Source organism: Tenrec ecaudatus, chromosome 1 (assembly GCF_050624435.1).
Source record: "Tenrec ecaudatus isolate mTenEca1 chromosome 1, mTenEca1.hap1, whole genome shotgun sequence".
NCBI classification, from domain to species: Eukaryota; Metazoa; Chordata; class Mammalia; order Afrosoricida; family Tenrecidae; genus Tenrec; species Tenrec ecaudatus.
Window position 1 is genome coordinate 31,669,830 of NC_134530.1, and position 15,225 is coordinate 31,685,054.

A 15,225-nucleotide genomic window follows, 5' to 3' on the forward strand; every position below is an offset into this window, starting at 1 on the left:
TCCTCACGTTGAGCAAACCAGCTTGTACCATCTGCATAACACAGGTGGTTAAAATAACAGTAGCTAAAGCAAAGGAAAGAAATAATCAAGGGAAATATATAGATGGGTAGTTCCAAAGGGTAGTTAAAGAAAATGTAAAGCATTATAATGTACAAAGAACTGGAGTTAGAAAGCCAGGCGGAAAGAACACATTTAGCACATCTCAAGCTTGAAAGAATTGAAAAAATTCAAGCCTCGAGCTGAAATCTCAAAGGATCCCATGGACAGAATATTGAATGATGCAGGCAAGATCAAAAGAAGATGAAAAAATACAAACTAGAATCACTGTACCAAAAAGAAGAGTGGACCGACAACCACTGCAAGAGTTAGCGTATGATCAAGAACCAATGGTATTGAAAGAAATCCAAGCAGCCCTGAAGGCCCTAGTCAACAACAAGGTTCTAGAATTGGCGGAATACCAGTTGAAAAATCACTAATCCCTGCCAAGAAATTTGGAAGATACCTGCCTGGCCAGCAGATTAGAAGAGAGGTGTATTTGTGCCCATTCTAATGAAAGGTAATCCAACAGAATGTAGAAATTATCGAACAGTATCAATATCACATGTCAGTACAGTTTTGCTGGAGATAATTTAAAAAGAGTTGCAGTAGTTCAGGGATCTGCTAGAAACTCAAGTGATTCAGAAGAGGGCATGGGACAAGGGTACATACCATTGCTGATGCCACAGCATCTGTTGTGACGTTGGACACAGCTTACAGGAATAGCACTGGGGGAAAAGCTCGAGTATATTAGTGCTTTCCTCTTTCTCAAAAAGGTGAAACGTCAACCGATGACAAACCTTGTTCTGGACAACTTCCCAGATGGACAAAAATGTCAACAAAGTTTCTTGCACTTGTGCTTGAAGACAGGGTGGACCACTGAAGAGATAGGGAAGTTACCTGAAATATCTTGGAGCTCAGTTCAGTGAATTTTAGTGGAAGATCTGGGAATGAGAAGGATCGCTGTGCCATTTGTGTCTTGGGTTCTGGCTGTTCACGAAAAAGAGCATTGAGTGGAAACATGCCGTGCTTTGAAAGAACAGTTCCGAAGCAACCCAGATATTTCCCCCCGATGTTATTACTGGTGATGAGACATGGTACTGTTCTTTCAACCCCCCAAAGTAAACATCAGTCAAATCAGAGGAAGATACCATCATCACCTCACCCCCCAAAAGTTCATCAATTGGGATCAAAGATCAAGACATTGCTCGTTTGTTTTTTTGGATGTGAGGGGGATAGTCCATTTGAAGTTCATCCCACCAGGGCAGATTGTTAATGAGGCTTTCTATTTAGAGGTTCTGAAAAGATTGTGTAACAGTGCGTGATACAGAAGGCCTGACTTGTGGCAGACAGGACTGATTTTGCTACCATGACAGTGTACCTGCTCATGAAGCCATCTCAGTGCATCAGTTTTTGGCAAAAAAAAAACAGCATGCCTCTTTTATCCCATGTACTTTACTCACCTGACCTGGCTCTGTGCAGCTTCTTTTTGTTTCTGCAAATAAAGAGAGACATGAAAGGACCATGATTTGATGAAGTAGAAGAGGTGAAGGAAAAAAAATGAGGGAGGTGTGCTGTCAGCTATCCAAACAAATGAGTTTGAAAAATGTTTCCAAGAATGGAGTCGCAGAGTTGACAAATGTATTAAGTGTAATGGAGGATACTTTGAAGGTGATATGGTGGTTTTGTGGGAAAAAAATTAAATACATAGTTTTGGAAAAAAATTTGTTTTTTGGTGGGGGGTAACCAATCCCTCATATGTCTACAACAGTGTTTTCTAAAATTGGAAATATCACATCCCTGGGGGCGTTGGGATGATCCATTCACCCCCCCAAATTCACTGCCATCGAGTTGATTCCAATTCATAGTGACCCTCAAGGACAGGGTAGTAAAGATACAGCCCTTGGCCCACAGCATCACCTCCGCTCAGCCAATTGCCAGGTGTCTCTCTGGTCCTTAGCCTCTGAGCCACATGGTCCCTTGGCTTCTGCCTTTGTGGACCAGGAAGCCCTCCTGTCACGCTGCCTCCTAGTGCCCTAGTCTGGGCACTGCTCCTCGGTTCTGTCTCATGGTCTTCTGGTCTCCCTGCTTCCTTTGCTCTGTTCCATAATTTCTGTGCTACGGTCTCTGGAGCCTCGAGTCTCAGACAATTTAGACAGCGATCTGAACCGTGCTCTTCTTTTGATAGTCTTGGGCTCGCTCTCCTTTCATACCGCTTTTAAATGAAGTATCTCGTATGTGAAAATACTATTTTTTTTCTAAAATGTCGTTTTCCCAGGCAGCGTGCTTAGGCGTGATTGTGCCTACCGCCGTACTGCTTGCTTGCCACCTGTGTGCCCGCAGGGCCCTCACATCCCCAGAGCCAGACTGCTGTGCGCTCTTCCCCTGTTCCTCGTCCGGAGCTCTGGTGCCTAGGCAGTCTTTCAGGAGTGGCCAGTAACCAGGTCTTCATGAGGCAGACTTAGTCTTAAGCTTTCAGTTAAAAATTCAAATCTGGGAAACGCGAAGGAACTGGGGCGGGGGGTGGGGCGCCTGGCTTGCTTTGTGGGAACTCCAGCATCTTTCTCGGCTTTGAACCACCACCTCTGGGTCTTACATGTGTTCATGGAGGCTCAGGTCGGGGCCTTCTATCTGTGCTCTCACCCAGTGGACAGTTCAGTGGCTTCCCCCAGACTCTGCTGAAGACAGGATGTTGGGAATCCCTCAAAGCGAAGTCCCCACACATTCATCCTCCCCCACTCCATTTTAATTAAAAACAAGCAAAAACCAGACCCACCGCAGCATCAGCCTTCTTTTAGTCGACAAACGAGGCAGGGTATTTTCACTGCAGATCCGGGCACTCCTGTTGTCGGGCACATGGCGGTGCCCACTGACTAGCTGTGTGTGAAGTAACGTATCCAAAATACACATGTCTCTCTAACAGGAATCGAACATGGCTGTTCTGTGGCTCTTTTGGTTATGGCTTGCCCTTTATCCCTGCAGCCATACACAGCATCAGCATCCAGTTAGGAGATACCTCGCTCTGAACTGGCCAAGTACTTTTAGTCATTTCTTGTTACTGCAAGACACACAGAGAACCTGTCATTTGCCACTTCAGTATTTGTCGCATGTAGAGCGAGCGCAGTAGACCCAATGGTGTCAGCCATGCCGTGGGACCATCACATGTCGTGGCCATGTCGCCCATCCCCCAAGAACAAAAACTGGGTGCTGCCTTCAGTGAAGCTCTGCTCTCCCTACATTTGCCTGTCCTCGGTCTGTTATGTCAGCCAAACCATCGTGTACGTTCTTTTGTGATTGACTAACTTCACACAGCAAAATGTTTTCAAGGTTACAGAATTGTTCTGATGGTCACGATAAAGCTACTAAGCCAGAGCAAGCATGAAGCTGCTGCTTTTGACTGTCCATTTGCGGCGAGGCGCCACGGACATACCTTCATTCTATCCATCTAGCTGAGGAAGCCACGCAGAAGCTGCCTTTTGGCCCGGCTCCAGAGAAAGTCACTCTGACCCTGGAGCAGCACTGTGTGACAAACCTGCTCTTTCTGGATGCCTGCTCCAGCAGTTCCATTTGTGATTGTTTTCATATTTCAATTATCACTGCCCTCCCCTTGTGGGATTGAGCTGCTGAGAGATGCTGTTATGCAAGATATAATTTTGTTAAGAGGCGAGTAATTGCTTCTGAGTATCTCTGTGAAGTGCTTCTCAGAGCTTCTTAGTAACATGAGAGTGAGTCCCATAGCAACAGGGGCTGGTGCTTGACACTGCAGATGAGGAGCGAAACCCAGCATCTCAGTGGCGGCCAGGACACTGGTCAGTCCACCATTGGGAGTGTTTGGGTGGGAGGGTGCCGTGGGCAGGGCCTGGCTGGGCGATATCAGGAAGTCTGTCTTTGCAGTGTCTACCCCCTATCCCCCATTCCCCGCTTGAGGACTAGCTAGCGAGCGGGAGGGGGGAGTGGAACGAATGGGGGATGACAGGCACACCGCACTGCAGCACACTGCAGCACCGCCAGAACAAAGACGCCCGACTGACAGCCAGTGCTGGCAGCCAGGGGGAGTGCTGCCTGGGCCCGCCCGCCCTGTCTTGTGACATGAAATGTTCATCGCTACCACCTGGGCCAGAGGGATCCTAAATGGATGGGAAAGGATGCTGAGAACTCACTGGATGGGTGCCAGATTTGTAGGCTTGCAGAAGTAATACAGTGCTAGCTACAGAGGCTTAACATAAAGCCCCCCAGGTTCTCCCTTCCCACACGTTTCATGTGGAGCAGGAGGGACTGGTACAGGCCACCCCCACCCCATCCTTCCAGGGCCCAGCAAGGGCAGAAGGGGTGGGGGCAATCATCTGGCATGGGTCGCCTCCCCCTTGCCCTTTCCCTGTATTGGTAGCTCTAATAAAGTCTAACTGCCCTGCAAACGTAAGGCAGACTATTTTAGAGAGTGGGTTTGGAGCACTGTGGCCACCTGACTAATGTTATCAGGGACTGGTAGGGTCTTTGGGAGGTGCAGCAAAGGATGCCTCGCTGCTCTGAATCGAGGGCTACCTGCCAGGTAAACTTAGACTCAGGCTGCCCTCGAGTGGAGGAGACCTGCCTTCTGGCCACTGTTAGTTTCCTGGAGGTTCCTTGTGCCACCCCTGTAGTCGTTTTTCTCGTGTTTTACTGACGTCACTTCATGTACGATGCAATTCAATGGTTTAAATGTTTTCCGAAGAGTTGTACAGTCATCACCACAATCAATTTTCTTCATTCTTGTGTCCATTTTATGAACTCCCTATTTCCCCCCAGCCGACCCTGTCATAACCCCAAGAATGTATTTATCTAGTTACTGTCTCCATAGATTTACCCTCCCTGAATTTCATATAAAGAAAATCAGACCTCGCCAGCCACAACAAAATAAAACAGATTTAAATCCAAAAGAAAGCAGAAAATAATAACTAGAAGTTAAAAATCGGTCAAAATGGAAAGCATTTGGTAAGATGTTAAGTTATAAGCTCACTATATCTACAGTAATCCCCTTTTCCAGTGCACTCCGAGGACCTAACTATTCACATCTCTGGTCAATGGTTTGAGGGAGTTCGGTGTAGACTTAGCCCACGTGGGGACTGTGGAAATTGGTCCGGGGCTTTCATTGGCATCCAGAGCCTTCTGCAACCCTGGGATCACAGGCTGGTGTGCTTCTCCATGCAGACTGAGCTGACGTCTCACAGCAGTGGCAGCTATTTTAAGATAAGCCTTTGAAGTCCCAGCTTTTTTTTTTTCTGATATTTAGGCAGCATCTGCTTTCCTCACCACATTTTGGTACAGGACCCATATCCTCAATGATCTCATGAGGGCTAGTATCGAGACCCTTATTTTGTGTGTATCTTTAATGAACACAGGATGAAAACTACATGTCCAGTGTTTATGCAGGATTCCTCTCCCCACTGATGACTAGGCCATGAAGATCCTGTATGCCAGGCTCCTCAACAATTGGCCATGTGTGTCTGTTCATGTGATGCTGGAACCAAGATAATTGCCCTTCCTTGAAAAGATCAAGAGGTTTTCCGTAAATGTTCCTAATTAATACTGTGACTCCGGGTAAACAGCCTTCCTCCTCCTGCTTTTGTGGTCTCATACAGTGAAATCAATTTATTACTACGTTGGTATTGACATTTTTCCAGTCAAACTAGTAGTTACTATGTTTTTATTCAAGCTGATCCCCTGGGTGCCAAACTGGCTAATGCTGGGACTGTCTCTTTCCATAACGTTGTCTACTTTTCCTTCCTGTTGTGTAGTGATTAGACTCCAAAAACCAAGCTTGGTGCCATTGAGTCAGTGCTGACTCATAGCAGCCCTGTCCCTGTGGGTTTTCAAGACTGAGCCTTTCCAGGAGCAGAGCACCTGTCTTTCTCTCTTAGAGCAGCCGGTGGTGAATGGCTGACCTTGCAGTGACCAACCCAGCGCATAACCCGCCAGGTTAGCAGGCTAGCAATTTGTCTGTCCTTAGCAGACAAAGTGGTTAAAATGGGACAGCTGTACCTATCTATCATACGATTGTTAGGAATAAAGGAGTCCCTATAGATGGGGGCATACTGGCCTATACAAAGCATTCTAGAAATATTAGTGTTCTGCCTGTTTTATCTCAAGTAGAATGCTAGCACCTATAGAATTTATACGATTCACTTGGAATTTATAATTAGGATGGAAAAGAACACTGATAAAACACTACTTTTCTAGATTGCCCCTTTTGGTGATTCACATCATGAAATGTATTTTGAGAAAGGCTGGATTTTGAACATAACTATCCCATTGTCAGTTTGAGTAAGAAATGGGTTGCCACAGCTCTTTGACCAACTTCCCAGCACCTCCAGCTGCCATCAGGTCAGTTCTGACACATCGTGACCCCAAGTGTGTCAGAATAGGACTGTCTGTGCTTCATAGCTTTTTCACTGGCTGTGTTTTTGTAAGTTGATCACCAGATCTTTCTTCTGAGGTGTCTCTGGGTAGTCTAGAATCTGATTTAGCCCTAAAATGCACTTTGTCTGGCCGTTGACTTGTCTAAATCCTACCATCCTTACCCCCATGCCTGTACTCCTTAATCACCATGCCCAGTTTTCTTCTCTGACTGCACTGGAGGACGAAATGCCTTTTCTTTCATGATCACTCAAATGTGAGTGAACATCTGCGCTCCCGAGTTTAATAATGACTAGCTCCTTTTATTTAAATATATATATGTAACCTACCTATAATATATGTGTATGTGCATGTGTGTGCATGTGAGTGTAAATGCACGAATGTAGAGAGTATATTCTAAGTAAAGAAATACAGAATCACAAACCTTTTCTCTGTCTCATTTAACTCCATCAATAAGGCCAGGCCCCGATGGTGTTTTACGTAGATATGAGGTGCCTGTTTATGTTTGTCTCTGGTAACATGAGTCACGAGTCAAAAGAAATGTGTAAGAGTTTCAGGCAGTGAACAATACAATGCCCGGATCGGGAAGTAATAAAATCTGTTTTTTGTGTGTGTCGTAAAAACTCAGTGGGTAAAAAAGGAACTACATTTCCTTTCCCTCCCTTCCTTTCTTGCTAAGCATGCCCTCCCCGGCAGTTGCTTTCCCCATCAATTTAACGTAATCGGGCACTCTAGGAGCCCATCTTCCAGGTCTCTTCGGCATTGCATTGGGGGATTCAAAAAAGAAACGAGGTGCCAAAACCTCAAACAGAATGGTCAACAAAGGAGCTGCATGTTCCTTTAGCTCAGAACTTGGGCCAACTGTAGATGTTGTAGTCTTGTGTGAGGTGGCGACTCACTGCTGTGACGGGAGACCAAGCCAGGGCACGTCTCTGTGACTTGGTTAATGACAGTCTGTCTCGGATGCCAGTCCTGCAAGCTTGAACAGGCTCCATGCTAACCATTTTTCTTCCTGAACACAACCTCACTCTTACTCCTTTTCCATCTTAGATAACCAATTCAGGATGTCCATCCTAGAACGACTGGAGCAGATGGAAAGGAGGATGGCTGAGATGACAGGATCCCAGCAGCACAAACAGGGGGCTGGAGGAGGAGGGAGCAGTGGAGGTGGCAATGGGAGTGGCAGTGGAGCTAGTCAAGCTCAGGTAAGCATTTTGATCGACTGGTGAGGCAGTCTGTACAGTTTCTCTGTGTAGTTCTCATTCCCAGACGTAAGCAGAAAATCCAAGGTAGTGCTCTGCCATACCTCTGCTCCTAAATACCGTATTATAATCTTAGTGCTATGAAAGAACCTTCGGAAAGTGGGCCTTGTCGCTGATGGGCTCTACCTAGCTCTGTGTTGGGCTGCTAACTGCAAGTCATCTAGCCTATCAGGTTTCCTGGGTGCAGAAAGATGAGGTTGTCTGCCCCTCGGACATTTAGTCTCAGAAACCCCAGGGAACAGTTCTGCTCTGTCCGGGTTGCTCTGAGACTGCGGCAATTTGGCAGCAGTGGGTAATCCCTGCTGAGAAATAGGATGGTGGTGTGAACCTACCAGGTGCTCTGTGGGGAAAGATGGGGCAGTCGCTTCTCTAAAGGTCCCGACCTGGAAACCCTCCTGGCTGTTCTGCTTGTCCTGTAGGGTCTCTGAGACAAAAGCAGCAGGTTTGATTCCCCGAGTCATCCCACTGGTTTCACATTACTGCTGCTACCTGCAGTGGAACCCGGGGGTACTCGGTGGCAAAGTAGAAGCCAAATGGTGACTCCAATCTGTTAGGACACAGAATTAAACTGAGCATGTCTGCTTTGTGTATTCTATCCCTATTTTAAGTTTAACTATAAAACATAATTGTTTTCAGTAATTCCTAAGCCTTTTAAACTCAAGGAGATCAGTAGGAAAGGAGCCTGAGGCAGAGTTTCTGTAATTATTCAAGAACAAACAACAGTGTATATTGTGCCTTCGTTCACAAGTGCTCTTCCATAAACCGACTTGGATAGCCAAGTGCCAGGAAATGACCAACCGTTGTTTTAGAGTCCCATTCGTTTGGGAGACTTTATAGAAACTTAATTAAGAAACTTCATTTTTGTTAAGTCTCTTAGGCAAAAATTATTATTTTCAAGAGACCCTAGAGATGAAGTTAAAGGGACTAGTCGTGTTTCTTACGGCCATTACTGAACCATTGCCTAAAAGTGCAATTTCCTTTTCTCTCTTAAAGATAAATGATGATTTCTTTTGGATGGTTACTTATTGTAGATGAACAATAAGAGTTTTATGGTCTTTAAATATCAAGTATCAGCAGTATTTTTAATCATAATAACAAAACAAAAAATAGTATATCATATCTAAAAACCTAGCCTCTTTTTTCCTTGACTTTTCTTCTTGCTTCTCTCTCCAGAAATCAGTGAAAATAGAAAGTTTTGGCACACAGTAAAATATTCTCAAGGCGAATACAGGCTTTTCTTTCAATGGATACCAAGTTTTACAGAAGTAGTAATGGCTATAACAGAAAGTAGTTAAATTAAGTTTCTATAGCAGTCTTTGCCTTTCACCAACAAAGATGGCATATGGAGAACTACCCTCTCATAATCTCATCCCATACCAATTGCTTGTGAATGTTTTCCATCGGCTTGACGAGATGGCTGTTTGCCTTACGTGAGAGGGACAGTGTCTATGGTCTTTGAGTGCCAACAATAGCAAAAAGGTCTCTCCCGGTTCCCTTCCCGACGAGCTCCGTGTTCTCGTGACTGTGGTGTGATTGGCATGTGTGGAGTAGGGTCTCCGGGCCTTTGAGTCACAGCTGGCCACTGCAGGCTCCAGTTTGCTAAGTTGCGCCTCTAAGATGTTTTTGTTCCTCTGGGAGGAAGACATGACGCTTCAACAGCTTCTTGTTTTCAGAGACATTTCATTTTAGATTAATAAACAAAGCACAATTAGGAGCAGCAGTATTTCTGTAGGAATTGAATTTTATGAGGTTTATTACCAGCAAAAAAAGTACTTTGAAACACCACGAGGGGTGAGAACTGGCCTAGGAGTGCCATTTATTTGGGGGAGTATTAAGCATCAAGGAGACACTTCTCTTTCCTACAGACCTTTATGGTTGTTGGTCTCCTTAGCTGCGATGGAGTCAGCCTGCCCAACACAACACAGCCCAATTTGTTCCTGCTCCAGCCCCATGCTCAGCTGGGGAGCAGACCTCAGAGATCCATAGGCTATTGTTATTACTAACACACAGCAGTTCAAGATCCCGAATGGTTTTCCCAGTCTACTCCTCTCTGGACTTTGTCCAAAGGACCGCACTATGATGGGCTTCTTTGAAATATGTCTTTATAAGAGGTGGGGGGGGGGGACCACATTTAAGTGACTTCAACTTTCCTTCACAGAAGTTAAAGGCATCTCTGATCCATGTGATGCCCAAATGGCCGCATTAGGAAAGCAGCCCTCCTGTGCTTTCTCTCAGAATTGACTACCGATAATGTTGACTGCAACTAGGGGGCCAGAGCCACCTAAAAGAAATGAGCAGTTGTTATTGATTAAATAGTGCCTTCCAAAAAATATGTCACCTGATGAGGCCATAATTCTCAGTATTGTGTGCTTATCTTCCGTTGTATGATACCTTTTAAATCCTGACCTCAGCTTGTGGTTAATGAGGTGTCGCTCTAAGTTATGGTTGCCGTATTAACGAGGCAGGAGTAGGGTGTGGTGTATTTCTCTTAGTTACTCACCACCCTTGTTCAGGTCTCACGCCTGATCCCCTTTAAGAGGAATTTTACTGGAGTGTGGCCTGCACCTGTTTTAATCGTACAAGAGAGAAATGAGCAGATGGAGAGAGAACGTGGTCTCAGCAGAGAGAGGAACTGGAAGAAGGGCACCTCCTTCGGGCACACAGGGTTCCTGTGCTGAGAACTTCCGTGACCCAGGGGAAGGCTGATATCCATACACATGTAGATTTCCATGGGACACTGAGCTCACAGATGTTAAAAGGAGACAGCATCTTCTCACAGAGCTGACAGAAAGAAAGCCTTCCCAGACAGACACCCTGACTTCCAATTCTAGCCTCCTAAAGTGGGTGAGAGTATGCCTCTGTTGAAAGCCTGAGACAACAGTGCCCACTTTTCCTGAGATGGGTCAGCATGAAATTCATCATCAGAGGGTCAGCTGTACTAGATAGACTCGGATGTTGGGGGAGTTGTGGAAAATGACCCTGTGCCACCACTACAGAAAACATGCAGCGGGGCTAAAACTAGCTACGTTCTAGTCTCGGTTTCACTTTGAGTTGCTAATCACAAGTCGTTTGTCTCCCCTACATCAGAACATGCTGCCTTACTGGAGGGCCTGTAAGCCCTCCAGTGTTATGAAAAGTCAGATCATATCATGAGCTTTTTTTCTAACAGTGTGCTTCGGGGACTGGGACTTTGGGGAGCTGCTTTGAGAGCCGCGTGGTCGTTGTGTGTGAGAAGATGATGAGCCGAGCCTGCTGGGCGAAGTCCAAGCATTTGATCCATTCAAAGACTTTCCGTGGAATGACCCTCTTACACCTGGCTGCTGCCCAGGGTTACGCCACCCTGATCCAGACCCTCATCAAATGGCGGTAAGGCTCGGTGCCTGCGACTCGTGGTGCTCCTCAGCATGCATGCAGCTTCCGCTTGGGCATCCCCAGGAGTAGAGGGAAATCCGGCCGGTCGGTCAGTTTTGTAGCTGGAGTTAAGGGCTGGCTCTGAGGACAGTTTCCAAGAGATTGTTATGAACTTCTGCCTGAGCAATACTGAGCTAGATACCCACTTGGAAAAGTTGGGTGTTATTCTGTAGACCACTGGCTAGATCGAGAGCCCAGCCCTACTTAAGAAACTCAAGCTAGTGCTTCCTCACATCAAGGATGTGATGGCTTCATCTTTATTGGGTTTAAATAACATTTTATAGCATACTGTTATTTCTCTTAACACAGAATAAATTGTGCAGTAATTTCGGCTGCTCTCCCTTACAGCACAAAGCATGCAGATAGCATTGATTTGGAACTGGAAGTTGACCCCTTGAATGTGGATCACTTCTCCTGTACTCCTCTGGTAAGTGACAGACTAATTAATTCAGAGGGATAAGCCTAGTTCCCATTGTTATCCCCCCACTGACATAAGACACTTAACAAAGATACTTCAGGATGCCAATAACGTATAACATCTTCGAGGTTGCCAACCATGGCCAAGTTGTCAGTGCTTGTACTGTCATTGAAAAGCGTGTTTTGTCCTTCTCTGTCTTCTAGATGTGGGCGTGCGCCCTAGGGCACCTGGAAGCTGCTGTTGTGCTGTATAAGTGGGACCGCCGGGCCATCTCTATTCCAGACTCTCTAGGAAGGCTGCCTTTGGGGATTGCCCGGTCAAGGGGTCATGTGAAGTTAGCAGAGTGTCTGGAGCACCTGCAGAGAGATGAGCAGGCTCAGCTGGGGCAGAATCCCAGAATCCATTGCCCTCCAAGCGAAGAACCTCATGCAGATAGCTGGATGGCCCAGTGGCACAGTGATGCCATCAGCTCTCCAGACATTCCCAAAGGAGTCACTGTCATTGCAAGTACCAATCCAGGTAGGTCATCAAAATCACTCCCGCTTGGAGCCTGACCGCTTTCCCATTTGCCTTCAGAAAAGTCTCTAGGCTAGCCACCTACTTCTAGGTTTATTTATTTTGCTGCTTCTGATTTTCATTTTTCGAGTCAAGAATCCATCCAAATTCCATATCCACTGCTGTTGAGTCGACTGCCTCCTCGTAACCCTTTAGGACAGAGTAGAACTGCCCCCGTGGGTTTCTGAGGCAGTAAATCATTACAGGAGCAGACAGCCTTGTCTTTCTTTTGTGGAATGCCTGGTGGTTTCAAATGACTGACCTTGAGGCTAGCAGTCCAACTTACAACCCACTGCGCCACCAGGGCTCCTTCAAGAATGCATAATGCCGCTCAGAATCATGTAGAAAAAAAAAACAATTCTATGTCCATATAAGGAATACAGATTTTTGGGAGGAAGGTTGCCTGAGTCCAATAAATGCTGCTGGGGAAGATTTAAGTAAGAGGGACATGTCTTGAGTTCCGGCTTTGCACTTTGTGTCTCTCAGGCTTAGAGAAAGTGTTAACTCTTTAGGATTCCTAATCTTATCACCTGACCTGACTATCCTTTCTACTGTACTTTTCAGAGCTGAGAAGACCTCGGTCTGAACCCTCTAATTACTACAGCAGTGAGAGCCACAAAGATTATCCAGCTCCCAAAAAGCATAAATTGAACCCTGAGTACTTCCAGGCAAGGCAGGAGAAGCTGCTGTCCACTGCACTGAGTCTGGAACAGCCAAATATCAGGAAGCAGAACCCTAGTTCTAAGCAGTCTGACCCCGAGACAATCAGCCCCAGTGAAGGAGTGAGGGACTACAGCCGGGAACTCTCCCCTCCCACTCCAGACACTGCAGGATTCCAAGCCTCTGGATCTCAGCCTGTAGTAAAGTGGAATTCCAAAGATCTTTACGTTGGTGTGTCTACAGTACAGGTGACTGGCAATCCGAAGGGGACCAGTGTAGGAAAGGATGCAGCACCTTCACAGGTGCGTCCCCGGGAACCAATGAGTGTCCTGATGATGGCTAACAGAGAGGTGGTGAATACAGAGATGGGGTCCTACCGGGATAGTACAGAAAGCGAAGAATGCTCACAGCCCATGGACGAGATCCAGGTAAGCCTGCGGAGGCGGCTGCCGCATTGTGCCCTTGAGCTTGAGAGCCAATTTCAAAGGTCATTAAATTTCTCACCGGTCAAAGATTAGAAGCCTGGTGTTCTGTAGGAAGACTGCTCCACTGCCGTCTCTACTTGGGACTTTGTTTTCATGCAACAGATCCAGCATTGTGAACCAGCGGCTCAGGTCTCAGGAAAGCCCGCCTGACTTCTGTGTACCAGCTCCTCCTTCCTGCTTGCAGACAGAGCCATTTATTTCACTGTGCTCATGACTAGTTATTACAGAAGCAAGCCTGTGAGATTCGCTAGGGCAGGAAGCCTATGAAGAGTTGTAAAATCAGGCTTATCTGAGTGACTGGTTGGCATCGTCACCACTTAGTTTTCATAAAGGCCATTTATGATGTCAAGTTCTCATACGGTAGAGTGAACTACACCATGGGATAATGGACTGGCCTGAGTAAATTCAGAAAATCAAGAATCCTCTTAGGATAGTACATTTGTTATAAAGATAAGGTGATGATAACCTGAGCTTGGGCTCTTATGCAAGTTTATTCCATTAGTCAAACTATATGGACGGGACCTAAGAATGTGGGTTTTACTCCCCTTCTTTTCAGTGGCCCATTGATAGAGCTCAAGTGTAAAAGGAAAAAATTTTACCCCCACTAGAACAGGGTGTCGCTCGAGAGCACCCATGTGGATAGAAGGGCTGCAGTGAGAGTCACCTGCACCATCACACCCTACCTGGCAGCAGCTTGAATGCAGGCTTAGCTCACCTCTTCCTGCCAGCCCTTGGATATAGCAGCACAGGGTGAAAATCATGACTACGCAGTATGCCATTACAGCCCCAAATCAGCCTTGGTGTTGGGGACCCTCGAGCCAGCTCTGATTCATAGCGACCCTGCGCACATAGACGGAAGCCTTGCCTGGTGCTGTGCCACCGTCACAAGCATTCTTGTAGTCGGGCACACTGTGCCAGCTACTGTGTCAGTCTGTCTCACTGAGGCATCCTTAGACAATCTCAAATGAATCAATTTGGTTGTATTTCAATAAAACTTAATAAGTAGCTCTCATAAGGCATGGCTTCATTAATTATTGCCTTTTATTATCAGTATCTTTATAAATCCAATCTTAGCTTGTCTTTAGGGATTGGCATGTGAACACAAATTATGCATCGCAACATTGTACTTAGTACATGCTAATAGCAGTAAGATGTGCACCAAAAAGTGCAATTCATCATAACTCAAATGTATTATAAGCCAGGGACCGTCTGTGTTTACATTAACAGGTGGCTGGCTTTATTTGGTTTACCAAGTACAGTTTGCCAAACCTTATTTTAATAATTCCTGATGGAACACATGTCAGATATCAATGCAAAACAATGTAGAACAAAATGTATAAATATAATAAACTATAAAACAAAACCAGATTTACAGTATAAAAGTTAAATTTAATCAATTGACAGACCATGATGAAAACCACCCACTAAGGGGAGGATCACTGGTACCCCTCCCTAGCTACACATTGTGATGATTTTTAAGTGGCTTTGAGTCAGTTCTGACTCATGGGCACCTCCCTCCCCCACCATGAGCAACAGAATGAAACACTGCTTAGCCCTATACCATCCTACCAATCGTTGCTACGTTTGAGCCCATTGTTGCACCCACTGGGTCCGTCCATCTTATTTAAGTCTCACCTCTTTCACCGACTTTACACTTTACTAAGCATGATGTCCTACAGGGACAGTTCTTCCTGACAACATGTCTGAATTCATGCCATCCTTGCTTCTAAGGAACAATGGCTGTACTCCTCCGAAAACAGATTTATTTGTTCTTCAAACAGCCCATGATATGATATGTTTAACACTTTTCACCAACACCGTGATTCAGAGGCAAGGCTTATTCTCTGATCTCCCTCATTCATTGTTCAGCTTTCACATTCATGTAAATCAATGGAAAACACCATGGCTTGGGCCAGGCACACCTTAGTCCTCACAGTGACATCTTTGCTTTAAAGAGGTCTTTTGCAGCAGATTATCCTAGTGCCAGGTGCCATTTGATTTATTG

General features: G+C 45.8%; 1 protein-coding gene across 1 annotated transcript in view; it reads left to right on the top strand.

Annotated features, from left to right (window-relative positions):
• Window positions 1–15,225, top strand: part of CAMTA1 (calmodulin binding transcription activator 1) — a 1,074,576-nt gene that overhangs the window by 1,037,768 nt on the left and 21,583 nt on the right. The window contains exons 12-16 of the mRNA XM_075550584.1: window positions 7,480–7,634; window positions 10,861–11,057; window positions 11,451–11,529; window positions 11,724–12,039; window positions 12,979–13,163. Coding sequence (XP_075406699.1) covers window positions 7,480–7,634; window positions 10,861–11,057; window positions 11,451–11,529; window positions 11,724–12,039; window positions 12,979–13,163 — 932 coding nt within the window. The remainder of the gene's footprint in view (window positions 1–7,479; window positions 7,635–10,860; window positions 11,058–11,450; window positions 11,530–11,723; window positions 12,040–12,978; window positions 13,164–15,225) is intronic.